Source organism: Euwallacea similis, chromosome 29, assembly GCF_039881205.1.
Source record: "Euwallacea similis isolate ESF13 chromosome 29, ESF131.1, whole genome shotgun sequence".
NCBI lineage: Eukaryota > Metazoa > Arthropoda > Insecta > Coleoptera > Curculionidae > Euwallacea > Euwallacea similis.
In genome coordinates, this window is record NC_089637.1 from 604,020 (window position 1) to 625,070 (window position 21,051).

General features: G+C 34.1%; 1 protein-coding gene across 1 annotated transcript in view; it reads right to left on the reverse strand.

The window, feature by feature from the left end:
- Nucleotides 1-448: 448 nt before the first annotated feature.
- Nucleotides 449-21,051, reverse strand: part of LOC136417580 (homeobox protein Nkx-2.1-like) — a 35,923-nt gene continuing 15,320 nt past the window's right edge. The window contains exons 4-7 of the mRNA XM_066403340.1: nucleotides 16,640-16,803; nucleotides 14,030-14,125; nucleotides 3,492-3,578; nucleotides 449-1,425 (exon numbers count right to left, since the gene is read on the reverse strand). Of these exons, the coding sequence (XP_066259437.1) occupies nucleotides 1,153-1,425; nucleotides 3,492-3,578; nucleotides 14,030-14,125; nucleotides 16,640-16,803 (620 nt within the window). The 3' untranslated portion in view covers nucleotides 449-1,152. The remainder of the gene's footprint in view (nucleotides 1,426-3,491; nucleotides 3,579-14,029; nucleotides 14,126-16,639; nucleotides 16,804-21,051) is intronic.

The following is a 21,051-nucleotide window of genomic DNA, read 5'->3' on the forward strand; positions in this document are numbered from 1 at the left end:
TGTTTTGTCATTAGAGAGCATGTTAAGCATACGAGTTGAGTAGTAGAAAGTTGTAAAATATATTCGGGGTGCTCAAAAAAGTGTGGTATTCCTAGATTATGTTTTGTTAATGGATATAAAAATAATTATACTTTTGTTCTCTAAGAAGCTATTCATAGTTATTTTTATGAATCATATTCTTTAGGTTTAAGTGGCTAGGTATATAATTTGCAAACCGTTTAAATCCGTACCAGTTTTAAAAGAACTAGATTAACACAAAAAAGGCTTAAAACATCCTTATTTTTGGAAAGTTTCAATTATGGCATCATAGGACCTGTGAGATTAAGGTACAAAAGAGGAAACGGCTATTCATTATAAAAGACTTTGCAAAAATAGACACGAACACTAACAATCACCCATATATCCCGTTAAGTATTTGAGAAATTTCACTCTTTTTTGAGACACCTTATGTATTTTCCTACAATTCTACAATATGCCCAGCAATCAATCAACAGATTACACGCTGTTGATATACCCTGCATTTATTGAATTATATACATTTCAACCCTGTTTTTCTAACGCTTTAATATTCTAGGAGATCATAATATCATTTACACTAATTATTACATAATTACGAACTATATTGCAAATTGCAAATACTAAGTTATATCTGTTCGCATATTGTTTACATATAATTGTTTAAAACATTATTCACCTATATTTGTACACGTGTTCAAATTTCAAAATATTAAAGCTTTCAAGTAAAAAAAAATCAGTAAAAGATGCCTTGGCTTCGGCAAAATATTATTTCCATCCATAAAGTATCTAACACTTTCGAGAATGAGTTTATTATGGAAAGAGCCACTGAATAGAAGAAAGTACACATTTGTAAAAATGGAGGTTTAAAACCTGCCAGCAAGCTGTAAATACTACTTCGTATATATCCATTGACACAATTCTCATTTACTTTTAGAGTCCCAATCACTACGTATTACAACAAATAATTGCCACCAATAAAACGTTACCAATTTCAACTAAAAAAGCACGGGTAGTCCTTTCAAAAGTTCCCAATCTTCCGTTCCCAAAAAGAATTTTTAAGTCCTACTCAAATTCAACTTAACCGAAAGAAAATTACATGTCACTATTATAGACCAACCCGTACTGCTCGTGGCACTACCATGCCCTCGCTTGCAGCGGTAAGTACGCACTACACTGTTGCTGGTAATTCGTTTGTTGCCTGCCATATGCCATTGCCAGGCCGCTATTGGCCATGCACTGGGCCTGAGCTTGGCTCGACTGACAGGCGGTGGCCTGTTGCGACCTCGTTTGGTCGCTATTTGATTGGCTGCTCGACGAGGTCGAAGTCGTTTGATTGCTGCTGCCCGAACACGGTTTGCCGTCTTTGACTAGAACTGGGACTGCTACTCTTCTGGGAGAGCTCGATGACTAGAATGAAAAAATCATGTGTGACTTGACTTGCAGGAAAAACGTTTTCCTAACAGGTGGTTCAGTCCCTAATTTTTCGAATGTTTTTGGAATGAAAACTCGAATTTTTAATGCGTAATAAGTACATAGTTAAACCTTTTGTAACGTATATGACATAATTACATCTCCAATCCAATTTTGAACCCACATGTTAACTTACCATACATCATTGCCAAGCATGTTTTCTAATATATTCGAAATAGTGTTTAAACGGGCAGTCACTACTTGGAAAACTCTAGATATAGTTTTATATTAAAAAGTGTGAAAAAATTGGAGAATAAAACACTCGTTAAAAAGGCAAACTCTAAAAGGTCATCAGCGAAAATCAGAGAAAAAAGTGGTTTGAATATCTTCGTTTGCAGATGGGGAAAGAATAACTATAAGCGTTGCATGAGCTTGCAGAACTGCAATAGGGGTTGTCGAAGCGATGAAATTGCACACTATTTCGAGTTAAAACTAATATAGCTTAGAATAATATTTAATCTTTAGTAAAGGACAAACATCTTTCTTAACGTTTCAGAAACTAGAAGACACGAGTAGAAAAAGGAAAATAAACGGTGAACTATAAGGCGTAAGAGGTGAATATTTCAAACGTGCGAAACCGTCTGAAATCCTTCTGCAATCGCTTAAGAATGGCAGCTTTTTTGACATGAATTATTGCATTCATTCGAAAAGGTTGATTTGAGGTAAGTGAGCGGTATTTAATCATTGTACCTAATTAAACTTGCCTTTTTTGTTTTATTTTCTGTTGGTCATTACTCTACATGATTCTTGTTAGTGTTTAGTTTCTTTTTATGTATTCGAAGTTGACCTTTTGCTCAAGCATAGGTAACAAAGTATCATTCATACGTACTTATTAGGAGGCCATACTTTGGTTGTTATTAAATAAAAATGAGCTTGAATTCCTCAAATTACTGCCAGTCCAATAGATAGTATCTTTAATGGAGAACTGAAAGTTTATTTCCAGAGGGATTTCCAAACGTGTAGTTGTGCTTTTCTCATTGACAAAACAATTCAATAACAGTGTATACTTTGCCATCTCTTCAATGCCCATCAAGAGCTCTTCCATTTTAAACAACAGTACTCTGCTGTCGCATGCCTAATTGAATCAGTACAATAAATTACCATCCTCCCCTGATGATGCATCTTCCGACGGATGCAATCATTAGCATTTATTTACCACTAAACAAATGCGATTATTACTTCATTTTCTTATAACGCCAAAAAGACCTTGTAACAAATGAAATTTAAAAAGACCAAATCATGTAGGAGCGTGAAGCTAGAAGAGCTTTTAGCATAGACACGCATAGATTTTTTAAACTGTTTTGTAAGTGAACAAAATAAATTTAATATGCAAATGAGATTATTACTTGAGTGACACATTGTTGAGGCATTCCGAAATAACTATTGAAGTGAAAACTAGATACACACAAAGTGTACCAAGAAATTTCTTCTTCACTAAGCCGAAATTCAAATACCGTTTCGTCGATTCAACGAATATGGGGTCCGCTGTTGAATAAACATACGTTCGGAAACCTACATGGGTTAAGCAAGACATTTTATTTTCCTTTGGTCTTCTGTCAACAGAGTACCTTGTATAAACACGGTTGTCTGCTGACGATATTATTATAACTTATTCTTTTGTTCGAGGTTCGAAATTCTCGGCGCATTGACGAGATTACCTCTGGAGCCCTCAAATTCCATTTTCATTGCCAAACCCTTCAAAGCGTGGAAAAGAAAATAAAATGACCTTTCAAGTGTGAACTCCTATTGGTAGAAGAGAATCCTGTTAAAGTTAGACAAAACTAATCACTTCAATCTCAGATTTTCTCGTAGGTTTTTTTATATTAAACCATCAGGACCCTAAATCTCTAAAACTCCCACAAAGTCAAAGTTAAAATAGGCTTAAAGTCTTTTAAGAAGCATTACTTTTAAAAGCGTTATCTTGCTACAGTAATTCCATTCTTCGGCCTAATGAATGGGATTTTTGTTATTGTAGGACTGAAAGAAATCGAAAGGTATGTTACCTGGTTATGTTGGTTTTGTTCGGCCATCGCCTTTTCTTTGGCCTGCCTCTTGCACTTGTACCTGTGGTTCTGGAACCAGATTTTCACCTGTAACAACAAAAATTTGTTTGGTCAGAATGCATTTATTAGGATTGATTGATAAGTTTGGGAGCAATCAGGTCTAGATTAAAAGGAGGGTGAAAATAGTATAATAGCCTATGAAATCTTATCGGCTATAGGAAGCCTTGAGTTTAGATCTGCAACATATAGCGCATTAGGTTAGTTCAGGTTAGGTAGGTGGATATATTTTTACTTCTCTGATGGTATTTACTGGCTGCAAAGTTGTTATTGTTTCTCTTTTTAAATATGTAGTTTATTACGAGTGCTATAAGTTCTTTATGTCCACTGTTTAAGAATTTCAGTATTTTTCAGCTTCCACTCGGACATACATACCACTATTAATACTATCAGATTAATATTACATTATTTAGGTGATAAAACTTCAAAAGAGAGAAAGATTTTCTTAAAATTTATTTAAAGAATTTCTTTGTAATTTTAGTTTATGATGATTTTGAGCAAAACAACAATTTGAAAGTGTTGTTCTAAAAAAGATTACGAATTATTCATGGATCGCGCAAATTTAGGACCGACTGAAGTAACTAACATTGCTTCAAGATAATAATTTTAAGATTTAAGGGAAACTTTATTATAGCGTTTAGCCAAAAGCTTACGTACAGATAATAGAAATTAAGTGAAGAATAAATAAGATAAGAAATCCCAAATTCTCGTGGCGGAAAATTTAAAAAGTGGTATCCATTCAGACGCATGAAATAATTTTTTACAGTCGACCAGAAGAAAGTATTCATTTTCGAGCCGAATTCTGTTCCTGTAGTAAGGTTTGGCCAGTTAGGATCGGAAAGTAGCCCGACAAAACTATTTCTCGTTACATAACTATGAAAACTAGTCATTTTTCAAACAGTCTACTGCACCGAAAAGACACGTTTTCCGTCAGTGCATGAACGGGAAAAAGCTGTAAGTGCATGGGAAAACGGCATTGCTCTTTCAGCACATTATTTTTCGTGATAACTTTGATAAAGATAATATAGCCTCCAGATGTTTCGAGCAGATGCAGTGACACACCACTAGAATTTTTCCATGGCCTTTAAATATCTTTTCAATATTTAAAAATTTGAATCATATATCTGAAGGTTTTGAGTACCGTATTGTTATGTCAAGATTCGAGTGAAAAATATTTTGACCAAAAAAGGGACTACTACTGAATACAAATTTTAACGAAATTCAAAAAATCATTTAGTAGTTATGAAAACTTGTTTACTAGTTATACAAATGCAAATATTACTAGCTTTTCCAAAGCAGCAGCAAATAACTCAATTCGATATATTGCTTATCGCCTTCAGAACCTAATAATGAAAAGCATCATTAATTACACTCCCGCACGCATTTTCTCGTGCTCCGCAGTCATGTCCGAGAATTTGCTATGTTCGCATCGAAAAATAGTATTTTGCAGACTCGTAATGTACATTATTCCTATCCCTTTTTTTCTGATTCCTATTTATGAAATAATACTACGAAAGTTTAAAAAATATCTGCTTTTTCTTTCGTACTCTGAAAACATTGTTATATCATTGATTTGTTAGGTCAAATTATAAAATATGAAAAATGAATAATAAAGAATCAGCGAAAGTTAGTGGTAAAAAATATAAATAATATGATAATATTCATATCATTTATATGCGAAAACGTGTTTAGCAAGTTTCCAGGCCTCGCCCATATCAAAACATTATTTTCCGGTCTTTTAACGTAAACAAAATATTTCCGCAGAGCAGTCAATCGAACGTTTTCCAAATTTTAAAATTACTAGATATTTCTTTCGAGTTTTTTTATAATCGTTTAAATTGTATTTTTTATTTTATGCCCCATCTTATGCAAAAATACTATAAAACCCACTTTTCATGAGGCCATTGACTCACTCGTCCATTGTCACCTTATGGCTTCGCTCCTCGTTTTGCAAACTTTAATTGGTGTGTTAAGTTATGAAATGTTTATTTTAATATACTGTTGTTACACTACAACTGTATTTGCTAAACAAACTAGTACAACCAAAATGGATGCATGCGCATTCATGACACATTTACCGCCCGCAAGATCTGTGCTTTCGACATGAATCCTGTATCTTGATTGTACTATACTTATATATGCAAAATACAACAGTGATTGTGTGATAGTGCCGTAAATGCTTTTTTCACATCTAACTCTACTTTGGTGCGCGGCTGATGAGCTTAGGCGCGTTAACAGGTAGGCTTAAGCTTTTCTCAGTAATTTACTCCCGTTTGCTTTAGAAGCTATCCGTTAATTATTTGAGACTGTAAGTGAGTTTAATAAAGAGCTGTGAGGAAGAATGGAAAATTGGCCGAGAGCTAGTAGATTTTCCATCTTAAACCGAACTGAGGAAGGATGCGAATTTCAACACTATAATGCTACAAATCACTATTCAGAAGTTTAAATTTATTTCATGTAGCTATAAATGTAATACGCAAGTATAGAATTTCTAAAAAAAGTGCAGTTTTTTCAAGTTCACTAAATTCACTAAATTCACTAAAAAAAAAACATTCTACGTTCTCACTTGGTCAATCATTCATGTTTTATGTTTATATTGTAATATGTTTAACTTAACTACCATAACATATAATTGGCATGTTTTAATGATTGCTTAATTCTTTCTATGCTACAAAATCCTGTCCCTTGACTTTATCTGACATCAAACTTGTAATAGTCCATCCCTGCACATTTACGAGTAGTCTTTATAAAAACGGTCATCTTGCAAGTGCAGCAACACTACAATGGCCGCTGGAGACTGCAGCATTGCGTTAATAGTTTAAATTAGCCATTATGAAGAAAATTAGTAGTCGTAATATGGCGTTTTTTCCACTTTTACTAAATCACCACACTCCAAGTTGTTGTGCAGTCATCTCCAGTCTTGCACCAAAAAGTACTACATTTCGCAACTGTTATGTATAAACTATAGATATTTCGCGTTTTTACGGTTACAATACGTGTAATTGACAAGTTTTAACGATTGTTCAGTTCTTCCTATGCTACAACATCGAACTTATAAAAGTCCATCCCTGAGCACTTCGTCTTTATAAAAACGGTCATCTTGCAAGTGCAGCAACGACAGCACTGCAATGGCCGGTAGCGACCGCAGCAGGATTGTGTCAACAGTTTAAAGAACTCTTGATTAGTAGGATGAAGCTCTGCGTTCAGCTTTACGAGTGTTTATAGACATTAATTACTTCTTGCGAGGAAAGTTGACCACTCGGCTTTGTCCACGCTGCTACCTATTTATAGCAATATGTGCTAGCTTTTTCACATGGTCCTATTAGTATGCTGCTTTTAAGCGCTGTTGGTTTTTAAAGAGCTCCACGAGGACACTCGGCGCATTTTTTGTATTAATTATTTTACATTTCAGTTACAACAGAGTGCCTCGTAATCTCGTAATTGCCAGAGTGTAAACATTCTCCAACTTATTATGTGTTCGAGTCTAATCGTGACGAAATAGGTGTCGTATCCGATGGAAATGTATACGCTCACTTTGCTTAATTAAGGTTTCAAAGCCATCAGTACCTCTCAAAAGATACGCTACAAAATGCATGGGAAAGTAACAAGGATGATGAGGATGATTAATTTTTATTTCGTAACTTAGATCGATGATGGTGGAAAGCGAAGCACCCATTTAACCAATTAACACAATATGCAGAAAATACTGCATTTCAATGCGCCTACTGTTGTTTTTTATGTGCGAAATTTCGCAAATCCAATGTAGTAAAGAGCAGAGGCAAAAGTATCAGTTAGGTGCAGATTTAACTGTACTTTCACGTGAGAATTGAACTTCTGTTACCCTAATCTTTGCCATAATTGGAGTGTCTCCAAGAAACAACGGAATGACATGTAGCAGCAACACTTTGGAGAAGAGATAGCTCTTGGCAGTATTTAATTATTCTCCTGCGGACACCGTAGGATGCCATATGCAAAAATCCTTATCTACTATTATTAGACTCATTACATCTAATTATCAATCGTCACCTCTCGATGATCATTAACGTGAAACGAACATGGGCAAAACAAATATTTTTAAAATCTCGAATGATTATACCTAATGAGCTTAGTGTCTCAATCCGGCACTGCAAGTACGTACATACAAGACATAAATGGAAACGTTATGTTTGTTTTTCATTATTGACCATTCTTAAGTGTATTTGTCCTCGAAGTACCTAGATTTCACCGAGTGAATATGGTGTTTGTATAGATTTACGTGCACATTTGCATAGTACGATTTAACCACTGTATGGGTTTTTCTTTTGGCTACTGTAGATGGTCGTAGAATACTAAAATAGACGTGTGATTAGTTGAAAAAGTATCGCGGATGTTGACTATTTGTAGGTATGCGCTTTCGAACCAAATATCAACGGGATATAGAATCGGCCAGGGGAAAATCCGACCGCAATCCGCTTATAAACGTATTTATAGAAATAATTCTATTGAGATAAATCACACAGCGTGATTCCAGCGACCCTTTCAGATGCCAGTCGAAAAATAACAACCCCAAAGAGAGTAAATTATTTCCCAATTACGCGGGGCCCCCCACTTGTCGATCGGGGGTGAATGAAGCCACTGAGGCAAATGCACATCCACCCACATCATTACTTTTTATGGTGTTTGACATGCCCACTTGCCCTTAGACCCTTAGAAGATAGTGCAATGATAATTTTGGGATTTTATAGAAAGAGAAATGACGACCGATCTAAGAAAACTGCCCTATATCAATAGAATTAGGGACCTACCTTCATAATTGCAGTGGTAGAAAAGAAATTGGCTATAAAAGTATTGAATTCAACGACTAATTTATTATTCAATCGATTGTGATTCTCCTTTTAACTTTTTTACAGTAAATAGTGATATGCAAGTGAAGCACATGTTGATATGAAAGTCTTGGCCTAACATTAAAAACAAAATAATATAAGATAGGTCCAAGAAAATAATTAAAATCTAACAAGACTGAACGTATTTCCTGCGGTACCAAAAGAACCAGTAGGGAAGGAGCGAAACTTGATAATGAGGAACCTTGAAAAATTTGCGGACATTTTAAAAATTGTCTTATACACACATAGGTACTTAACCTTTTCGGTCCCAAACTTTAAGCGCAATATCGCTGCCTCAATCCCGGACTTTTTGCAAGTCACCAAATTCACTGAAGAATATATATGTACGTCAGAGAAAAAGGCCAAGATAGTGTTTTATTATCAAGGAATTAATATTTCAATTTTAAGAAAAGTTGCTTAAAATAGTTTTTTTGCGTCATTCCACTCCTCAAAACACTCCACAAAGCACGTACAAGGTGTACCTTTCTGGGGCTCAATCATGGAGATCTCTGGAAATTTGAGCAGAGTTGCGTAATTTAGAGATCAAGAATATGCTGTTTTAAAATTTGAAAAATTTCGATGATATTCAAAGGGGCTTGAAAAAAACTGAAATTAAAAAAAAAATGTTTTCATTTTTTCATCGACTTATTTAGCGAATTAATTCAAAATGGTTCATTATTGCAACTTTTCCTCTTGCACAACGTAGCGAAGTCATAGTATTTTAAATTTCGATTTTCAACGATCATCATCAGGTTTGTTTTTTCTTATGGGCGTCATTTTGAATTTTCACGTATTAGAATTCAGCTTATTTTCTGATTACGACGATGTTTCACATGTTAAGGTTCAGTCTCGCAATTTGGTGAAAAAATAGGTAAATAAAGGAAATTAGAAGAAAAACAGGAAGGGTTCACCGTTCATCTCCAAATACACGGGTATTCGTCTCCTTACATTCTGCATTGATCTTAAAACGTTCCTTCTTATTATGTTGGTTATTAAAATTGTAATGATCTTCCCTCGCTCATTTACAAGCGTCGTCTTTTATAGTTCCCCATAAATAATAATCTAATGGGGATAGATCTGGTGAACGTGTCGGCCGGCGTTGTTTGAAAAGACTACTGGGAAATATTTCAAACAAAGAATCGGCCACTTTCCTAGCATTATATGTGGGAGCACTATTTTGTTTGAACCAAAGGTTATTCAAGCGTTTGAGGCAAATGTTGTTTCCAATGTAGTCCGAAAGGTAGGTTCTTAAAAAGTGCAAATACCTATCTGTGGTCAAATTGCCTTCGTAAATGTACAGGCCAATGATCATATCGTCAAATAAACCAACCCATACATTAAGCCCGAAACGTGCTTGTGGTCGACGTCTTTAGGTTTTGGGTGGATTTTCAGTAGCCCAGACATATTTATTGTGACGACCGAACACGCCTGAATTGGTAAACTCGTACTGATCCATGAATATCACCTTGAAAAAAAATGGAGATTTTACTTCAACAGTGCCATAATCTTGAGAATAATGGAGAATTAAATTTATTGCCGTTTGCTAGTTTTGACGAAATTTTAACAATTTTTTAACACATATATAATGGTTTAGTAACCATAGGTGACGTTAGGCGAAATTTAGTCAAATTATTTAAAAATATGAGTTTAGACTTGGCCAGCAAGGCCGATATTTTGTCAAGCAATCGCGATTTTCCCTTAAATCCTGAAATCACTAGAACAGTTTTGCGACTGCGAAGAAAAATCCTGAAGACAGCTCAGGCAACATATTCAGTCATGTTATACCATTCTAATAAAATACTCTTCTTTATTGCTCTAAACAGTCTCTTTCAGTTTCCAGACAAAGGTTGTTTTATTACTTCCTCTTTTTCGATTGTTAGATAAAATATTACTATCTGAATACCAATATGTTTAATGGACCTTGCTAAAAATCTTTTCAAGATGCAAGAATTTTACTTTAGCAATATTAGGCGCATTTGCGAAATTTGCAACGGTCAAGCGCTGCAGCGCTTAAAGTTTAAATTCACTAAATGTTTATCTGACGATTTAATTTGACAAGCCGCTGTTAAGTCTGGTCTTGTGAAAATTGAAGATTAAAAATTCCAGCTTTTCAGTGTAATGAGCTTTATTGCTTATAATCAGCGCTAGAGAGAAATGCAACCGCTTCAGTAAAGCGCTACAGCGCTGCTGCTACCTGGATTCGCCCAATAACGATTTTTTGTGCTGATTTGTTATGTTAACTTTCTTTTTTATAATATTAAATTTTCAAATCCAAAAGATCTGTCACGCCAGTGAACGATTTTCCCTTCCTATAGGCGTCAAAACGGCCTCAATAATAATTTGCAGACTGTCAATTTATAAACCAACCCCTATTAAGCTGCACAAAGCACCCCCGTAGGTCAGATTATTAGCTACACGATTGCGTTAGAATCGACCTCGATCGTTGTTGCTTCAGGGGTTGTCTGTTACCTACACTTTCAGGAGCCAGTTTACCAAATTAAGTTAGGGCGAGAGAGAGAGAGAGAGAGAGAGAGAGAGAGAAAGTGTTAGAAGGGGATGTTATATGGTTACTATGGATCTGGCTAAAAAGGTTGTTATTTTTTTTTTATCAAGTGTAGTACCAGTTAATCATTTTTATTATATGATTTGATAAAACATTGCAAAATCGAAAAAATCGTTAAAAAAGCAATTCAAAATTCTTCAAAGAATTCTATAGAATTTTTAATAATTTTAAGGAAATTCTGAGGATTCTTGAGAAACTGATCGTCGGCCTGACACTTTAGAGAAAGATTCACAAATATTCAAAAATGTATAACAAATTCCTGAAAACTTTTGTGAACTTTACACAACATCACCTTCGAAAATGCAAATTAAAGAACGATCGTTTGAAATTATTGTAAAAAAGTCATCAAAGATTTGGTTGAAACGAAATGGGATTCTATTGCGTTTGAGGTGTAAAATAACGTTATTAAAAGATGTTTATCTGTATGTCTTTTAAAATAGTAGAAATATTATCAACTTAATGGAATCAGTTCATTGCTAATAAATTATACGGGATGTCCATTTTTGGAGCTCAAACATGAGGATCTCTGTAACTTCAACAGATAAAAGTTCGGTTAAATAAGGGAAAAGTTGCGTATTCTAAAATCGAATTTAAGATTAAAATTCTTCCGAAGATATCCGCGAAAAACCAAAAACTTTCAATTTTGATTTTCTTAAATATTATAAGTACTGGGTGTAGAAAGATGAAATTCGGATATTGATTAGGCTCTTTTTAATGCAAAATTTGAATACGTTACGATATTTTTCCCAACATGCAAGATGCACATCGTAGAAAAGAAAAAATGTTTTTCCCTTATGGATGCTATATCGAAATTATATTATTTCAACCATAGTCGAAAAATTAGAAGTTGTTTACTTTTGTAAAACCATTTTTCATCATTCAATTTTCAAATATGGACGCAAATTTGACTTGAAATAAATTGCCAATTAAGAAATGTCGCCAATTAACTACCAAAAATAGTATTTTTCTTGGAATATTAATTTTTTTATTTAACTCCGTAACAGCTTTCTGTAAGTATTACAATATGTATTACATTTTTAGCCTGATTCACATAACTACATGATCGGATATACATATAAACTATAGATCCCATAAAGAAAAATAACGTTTTGTAACATTTGCATCTTGCATTTTGGGAAAAATTTACAACACGCTTAAATTCCCCTTTAAATGATGTCTTAACAATGTGGTTATTAGCAGGAGTATCTGCGGGAGTATTCTAAATTTTTCCAATTTAAAACCATACTGTGTAACTTTGCTCTAATTTCACCGCCATCTTATCTTTTATGGTTACCGTGATCCCCACGCTTGAGCTCCAATAACGAACGCTCCGTATAGTATTAAAAATAATATTGCAAAAGTATTTTAAAAAATCGTCAGACTCAATGTTGCTAATTATTTTCATAGAAAATTTCATGCGGATAAATATAAATGTAAGGAAAAAAGTTACTTTCACTTCAAAAAAACTACACATGATGGACGCCATTTTCTCGGAATAAAACAGGGGTGGCCCCCTATATCCATACCACTCGTGCAGCTGGTTTTTAACAGAACAATAACCACTCAAAGGTCTGTTCGACCGAAACGAAAATAAACCTCATTTCTAACACAATCAGTTCCTATTTCAAACCTTAAATTCGTAATTCCTATAAAAATTTATACAGGGTGTAACAAATTCGAATCTATAATGGGAATCTTGGAAACGGTAAGAGATACAAAGTCGGTTAAAGGAAGGCAAAGTTGCATATTTTGGCGTTCAACAATAATCCACGTACGATTTTTTTTTTAATTCGAATAACTTCGGAAATGTCGGATAAGACCAAAAATTTGAATTTTCATTTTTCGTTAAAAACTCGAAAATCATTATTCAAAGAAAATTAATAATAAAACATTATTAGAGCACTTTTTGTCTGGCTTCCTACTGATATGATCGGTATTTTTACTTGGTTGTTAAGATATCATAAATTAGTTTAAATTTTCTTATGGGCGCCATCTAAAATTCAAGACATCTAAAAAAACCAATCGCCGAGTAAAAATACCGATTATACCAGTAGAAAGCCAGACAAACTGTGCTGTAATGATGTTTGGTTATCAACTGTCTCCCAATAATGGTTTCTGGGAAAAGCGAAAAGCAAAATTTTCGGTATTTATTGGATATTTCCGAAAATATTCAGATTTTTTAAAATTCGCCCATGGAAATTGGAACTTTACCTCTATTTAACCGACTTTGCATCTCTTACCGTTTCTGAGATCCCCATACGTTGACCCGAATTTGTTACGCCCTGTATATGAGACCTTTATATCGACGAAGTAATTCAACATTTAGAGAGCATAACCTCTCTAGTGTTGTAATAACTTGAAGTAACCCGAGCTAATATCTCAACTTAATCATGTTTCTTGAAATAGCTCCAAAACGATTTAACCAATCTGAAATAACCCAATTTGATGATTTTACGAATTATATCAGCATGAAGTCGGCCTCAATTCGACATAATTCAAAATTTTAAGGGTATGACCGCTGTAATGTTATAATAACCTGAACTAACCCAAACTAATCTCTTATTTTAATTGTGCTTCCCGAGACAGCTCCAAAAGCTCTTTCCAGCAAATAGTGAAATCCGAATTTTTAATTCCGTATTTACCCTATAGGTATATTTGTACAGACTAAAATCCAATTCTTTCTCATAATTTAAACTGTTATGATTGACAGGGAAAATATTGTGATTGAGGATTAGCGTCACACTTCATCGCCATTATTTGCCATTAAAAACGGATTAAATCTGAGGCTTTACCTTTGGCTGACGTTGCAAATCCTTATCAAGCTGGGATTATGGTAATTAGACTGGTCCCTTACCCTTTTGGTGTATCGAAAATTGAAGTATATGTATACTGTTTATGCAATTTAAATTATATTACAATAGATACTATGTACTTATAGAGTTTATGTACTTGCATATTATATACTTCATTACACTATTAGGTAAAGTGGTAAGTCGGAAATTGCCAAGCTTTTAAATAAATCAGGATGTCCAGGTTTATAAATTTCTTAAACTTACCTGTGTTGGTGTTAAATGAATTAAAGATGCTAAATGTTCTCTTTCAGGGGCTGACAGATACTTTTGTTGCTTAAATCGTCGTTCCAGCTCGTATACCTGAAAAGTATGAATTTGAAGTTAACAAACAATTTATTCAAAGTTCGCTTAATATGTGTGGTTAATATGCGGCTGGTTAAAATTTCATTATCGAGCATTAATAGTTATTTATGTACATATAGTTAGGAAATACATAGTTTTGTATAACATTCGGGAGCTTGCTACTAACGGTGCAAAATTGAGCAATACCGCACGAATTACACAAAATAACATTTCTAAATGACCTTCGTGCACGATATTTTTCTAATTTTGATTTGAGATCACAAGAACAATGCAGAAGTTCGAACGTATTTAAGGGTGCCTCGTGTATCGGTAGATTTAGCTCTCGTTTGTGAAGTGAGTTATAAAATGAAGGTAAGTACCTGCTTTGATTTCATAATCGATTTTGAAATGAAATATGCTTAGTCACCGGATGCACCTTCAAAAATAGTGCCTTCATTTGTCAAGATGTTAAAAAAGTTATTTATTAAGTTTAATATTATTTATTATATTCAACACTTTCTTCCATGTATGTATTCTAGTGTAGAAATAGAGGTATGAGTTCTGCCTTGACTGAGGATTACATCGCCAGGTAACAACAAGAAGGAACGAGAATAATAATAATTTATGCAATATGTAAATTAAATCATTGTTTATTCGCGAGAATTACATCAGAACAATAATTACATTACAACAACAAATAGGTCTATGAGCGTTAGCGAGGAGACCAAGATCTTCAAACAAATCAATGAGTTTCAAGTCACGAATTCTATACAATATTTTTATTCAATTTTTAACAATTTGTGATAAAAAAATAGGAATTAAATTTTTATAACACTTGATTTTGGGAAATTTTATGAGTTTTTGTTGCATAGCGTAAAGTGTGTCAGTTAATTACTTTTTTCCAATCACTAGTTAATAAAACGTTATTTGGCCATTGCCCCGTGTTAATCAATATACTTTTAATATATCAAAATCAAATAAATAATATATTATACATCAAGGCTGTGAATTAGGTTATTACCACCCGAATATCAAGTTTTAATTCCGAAGCGCCTAATGCTAAGACATGTAAGATAGAGAGAAATTTGACGAAATTACAATTACCAAAATTAAGTTTATATTAAATTTGAAACACAAAAAGGCATTTGAGGCGTGACATTAACAGGATGTTTTATTTGACATTTATTTCCAAAGCAACCATAAATAAAAGAACAATAAAGCGAAGACGACATTGCGGTCGATTTACTCCCTAGGTAAATAATGATCCAACTATTTTAGAAACGCGGCGAGAAAACGTACTTCACAGTCATTCAACACACCCAATAATAATGTCATTTATAACTAGTGATTTACACAGGGTGTTCGGGAATGAAATTAAAAAAAAAATAAAGGAAAATTCAAATTTGGTATGACATTCCACACTGGTATGGCAGATATGACAAGTGGTTTATGTCGCGAATACTAATAATATATATGTATAAAAAAATGAATGGAAGTTTCGCTGTTACAAAATTACCCGTTTTACAGATTTTTCAGAAGAGACATTATGCAAACAAAACAGGAAACGTTATAGAACGGAGTTTGATTTCAATTATGTTTTGACGCCATAACGGTGTAGAAAAACCACGTTGATCACGAAATAGAGAAATATATTCTGTAGTAAGCGCACACACGTGCAGTAAAGCACTACATGTATAAGCTGGCAAATGCGTGCCGAAAAGTGGCTTTACAAAACGCTCATATAACAGCACGGGGACATCATATACTAAGACGGCAATTTCATACTCAGTAAGAAGTAAATTTGAAGAAAATTTTGTTTTTGAAATATGAATACAATAGAAATGAATGAAAAATTATTTAAACCCGACACAAATGCGTTGTTAACGAAATGAAGTAAATTTATAATTTTAATACATAATTAAATCTAGTGAAATTGTGGTAATTTTAAATAATTTGTAATGCGAATTAGGATAGTTAGAGACCAAAAAACAAGAGAAAATTGAATTTTCATTTTTTTTTTAATGGTCGAAAAGTATACACATGTCTAATGTCATTTGTCATATCACATAGTCTGCGCAAGTAATAAATCATACTAATATTATTTAATAATTAATTCCAGGATTAAGAATTTATTCGTAAATACATATTTTTACATGGTCAATTGGGACCACTACTGGAGAACCCTGTATAATAGAAAAGGTGCTTAGCTCTCATGGCTAAGTTTAACGCACTCGCACTCTATCGAATTTGCGACTCACTTTAAGGAAATTAAAGTAATGCACCGGCAAGTCAGTAACTAACAGTTTCAAAGCCACTAGCAAAATTTTTATAATTACTTATTAGTAATTGAAAAAGTCACCGCACGTTACTTAAAAAAAAAAAAAAATATTTTGTGATCTCGCCCGGGCGATCGACGTTTACCGTCGGCAAGTATCCGGCAGAACTTTCGTTTATTACGTGACCATTACTGTTGTTCCTAGGCAACGAGGGGCGAGGGGCCAAGATCGGAAAAAGGGGCCGAGCACCTCTTACCTGGGCTTGCGTGAACAGGACCCGCCTTTTACGCCGCTGCGCCAACGGAAACTGCATTGGTTTCGTGTCCGCGACGCCTGCGCAAGGCCCCAAACCGGGCATCCCTGCGGCGTTCAGCCCATGACCCATGTTGGCCGACGATGTCGTTCCCATTAATCTGGAAACTGAAAAGAAAGAAAAATACACAAATGAACACGTCTAATATTATTATAACCCCCAATGCACCCTAATGCTAGAATTTAATTTTTATTCTTATGGGTGTAGGATCAATTGAATTTACCACGCTCATTTACTAAAAGTAGCATTTTACCGCATGCAAAACAAAGCGATGTCAAAAATCTTTACAAGCAATGTCAAGCCGTGGTCATTGAAACGTGTGTCCTCTTTTGCCAATGTATTTTTTAGTGACTTTATTGCACGAACTTACAAGCTGAAAGCATCACTTTACCGCATGTGTGCGGGAAACAGTTTTACTGCAAACAAATCAAAGTGACATGTGTCAGTGACAATACTTTTTGAGGGTATTTGGCGTTGACATGCGTGCAATGAAACTTTTTAACGCACATATGTATGTGCATAAAGATTCTATCGCGCGCTAACATTTAAATAAACTTATAGAAGATTGAAAATTATACGATATATCATGTGCCAGTAGTAAAAATATTGCACCTAACACGTGCGGAAATGTTTTTACCGTACTCAGTTCTGTTGAATTGCGGTTCAGACAGCAATTAGCTTGCGGAAAATTACTTTCTGCACTCGTTAGGTAAATAAATCTAAGCATACTTATTTAGTTGAAGTTTTGAAAATTGGAAAAATTTGGTTTTTCAACTCCTCTTAATGGTGCTAACAGAACGGCCGACAAAACCACCTGATCTTACACCTCTAGATTTATTTATTAAGGGTATTATGAGGTATTGTCAACAATCACCGTGCCTCAATAGAAGATTTGTGGATAACGTACGCTTGAGAACGAAAACCCATTTCCATCAAAATATTTTAGTTCTTAAAAAGGAATTTGAAAAATTGGCATGTACCACTATTATTTTGTAAAATAACTATGTAATTCCTTTTACTTATTATTTTAAAATTTGATACATGACGATTCATTTTGTTAAGGCTTGTATTACATACATAACTAGGAACAAACAGTTTGGTGATCCCAAAATTTATTTTTGTAAAAAAATACAGAATGTTAATTAAACATGTGGCCAAACTTGGTAGTATTTTTTGTACCCAATTTAGACAAAAAGTTTATACAGGTTGTCTCAGAAACATTGATACAAGTGAGTACAGTGTGCTAAGAGGCCAAAAAATAAAACGATTTAGGTAAACATTCCTCGTACAAGAATGGCTTATTTTCATTCTACAAAGTGTATACTTACTTTTACTAATTTGTCAATTTGCACAAATTTCCAATTTTGGGCTTGAGCCATAAGCTTTTTTTGAATACGGTAAATTCATCTTTAATATTAGTTCTAATTAGTCTTCACAACAATATATCCAAGTAACGGTACCACAATCATTTAAGACTTCATTAGATTGAAGCTGTACGAAAACTGAATCTGCAAAAATTTTGAAAAACTGTTAAATATACATTTTTTTATGCATTATATCTTTTTGATATTATTTAAAAATTAGTAAAAACTAATAAAAAAGTTAAATCGATTTCTTATACTGAGATACAGGTGGTGCTTATTATCTATTTTGGAACAGAAATTTTAGATGAATTTGTCGTAAAACAAAAACTATGGGATTTCTATAAAATTTACGGAATAATAAAAATTATACTTAAACACTCTGTGGAATGAAAAGAAGCCATTTTTGTATAAGGTATGTATGTGTGTTTAGCTCAAGCGTTCCATCACACCATATAGTCATTTCTACCAACTTTCCTAGGGTATGTATTTAAATAGGTCCTAAATGGATAAGTTTTTATTATCTAGAATGTTTAAGTCTATATCCGGGAAGACGGAAATTAGTATGTGTTAATTAAACCAATCAATAAAAACATAGTTTATTGTCGGGAGAAATAGTCATTAACAAAGTCATAAGTAAAAAACTTAAGACGGAAAGCTTACTGAACGGGTATAATATTTTATTATACATCAAGGTTGTAAAGTACATCGTGATGAACGTCAAGTTTATATTTCGAGGCTTGTAGCGCTAAGGGAGCTAAAATGTGGGGATCAAAGTAACAACAAATAACAAAGTATCAACTCAAATCGCACCGCTTACGAAGTTCAAAGTTTACGTATTTGGAATGAATTTTTAACTGCAGAAAAATTAGTATGGGCATCCCGTAAGATGTACCTATTTGGATTTGTTTACGTCTGATGTCTCAGCATACTTTTATTAAAATCCGTTATGCAATTTGATATGTTCTGTTCTATCGTGGTCTTAGAACCATCACTCTTCAACATTCAATAGAAATGTATTAATTACTTAAGTAGTAATTTCCTACAGGCAACTTTCTCTATCATAGTTGTCTTTCTATATGTTGAATACGTATGTTGTGATAAGACATAACATAAAGACATTAAAAAATAATTTTATTACAAGTTGAAGCACTTTTCAGAAACCACGTAGGTGCATTATACTGCATTTAGCTTTCGAGATGTTCTTCAAATAAATGCCCGATATCTTTATAGGATCATCACTTTATTGGTAAAAATGATAAAAATACTTTCACATGTGTTAGGTAGAATATGTTTTCTACGAGCGCCAGTGTTTTAAATCAATGGTGGTCTGTAAGTTCATTTAAATATTAGCGTGCGGTAACATTTTCACACGCACGAACGGGGCAGAAGCCCTGTTCGTGGGTATTTCAGAAGAAACATCCGATTCGCTAATAATTTTAAATCGAAAATCTCTAGGGTGCGACTGCGATCTACACAATTTACACAAAATTAAGTAACACAGTGAATAGCCACCTTCAGAAAAGAAAAATGAACCTTTAATACACCCATATATTGAAAGCAAATATTTGTTTTGCCGATGCCCTTTCCACCCCATGTCCGCACACTAAAAACGAGATCCTCTTGTATAAATAAATGGTTTGTGATAGCACTTAAACCCTCGTCACCCTCATTTCTATTATTGCTCCAACGGTAACGATCGAAAGAAGATAATTTTAGAAACAAAAATTAATGAAATGTCAGAGTAAAGTGGAGGAGAAAGCGGAGCACTTTCTTACATGTAAACGGGAGCGCGAAGACACTGGCTTCTTGCTTATAAAGAGGAGGATTTATTGGACAATTTATTGGACGATTTATCATCGGATAACAAGGCATAATATGCTGTAACACGCATAAAGGACGTTATACACGAATATCGGTATGCAAACAGGAAGCGGAAGATGATTGATGGAGGGAAACCGCTTCCCGTCGCAGGATCTCAATTTCCACCTCAAGGAAATGCGGGCTCAGTGTTGTAACATGCGCGTTTTTTCGCTAAAATGAAATAATTTAATTCCTAATTAATTGTATGATTTAAGAAACGCGGTTCCTGTATTCTTCCTAAAAATCAAATAAAACTTTTCTGAATCCAAAATTCTGAACGTGTGCAATTCCACCGCCCCAAGAAATCCTGCTCGTATGTCAGACCAAAAAACGGTAAAAGGAAAATGTGAACTGTCCTCCTAAACGTGTAGAACGTATTTCTTTCTGCAGTATACAAATGCCATCAATGAATGGAGATTCTTCCAGAATGAATTCATTTCTTCTCTGCTAATTAAACCTGGTATTCCTCATTTATTATCTTTTGTTCGGAATAACCTAACGAAATAACAATAATATCGGTCGCCCCCATCGTCGGAGGAAGCTGAGCCCCAAACGAAAACAACGGGGAACAAAAGGCCTATTCAGGTGCGTTTAGGAACGCATATTAAACAGGGTGGCGGGGCCCAGGGATTAAATTGTTTGAAAGGCGTCTTTTCTTAAATCAACATGCCAGTACTTAAATGTAAATAAACCATGAATATGAAATCCGATTACTTCAGATGGATTTCTGCATGACTCTTTATCGGGGAGAAATTTCATTCATTTGAAATTAAAACTGCTACGCGTAAATGGTGCAAATATGTTTCTGTAGAAAGTATATCGTAAAGAGACTACATTTGGCTCAGGTCAAAAGGCAAAATTGGAAAGGAAGAAATGCGAAGGAAAGAGGAACTCAAGACATAATTCAGGGAACAACTGAGACAAGAGATGGTAAACCAAAGATGGTGAAAAATATGTGCCAGTTGAAGGTCTTAAAAATTCAAGTTGAAGATGAATCATAAAAATCATAAATTGGTTTATTTACGTATAAAAAGTAAACCACTCTTCTTGTATCTTCCTTGCGAGTCAAAATTTCTAGGCTGAAAATGTACTGAAAAAGTACTGAAAATGTAAACCGCTATATGATTGATA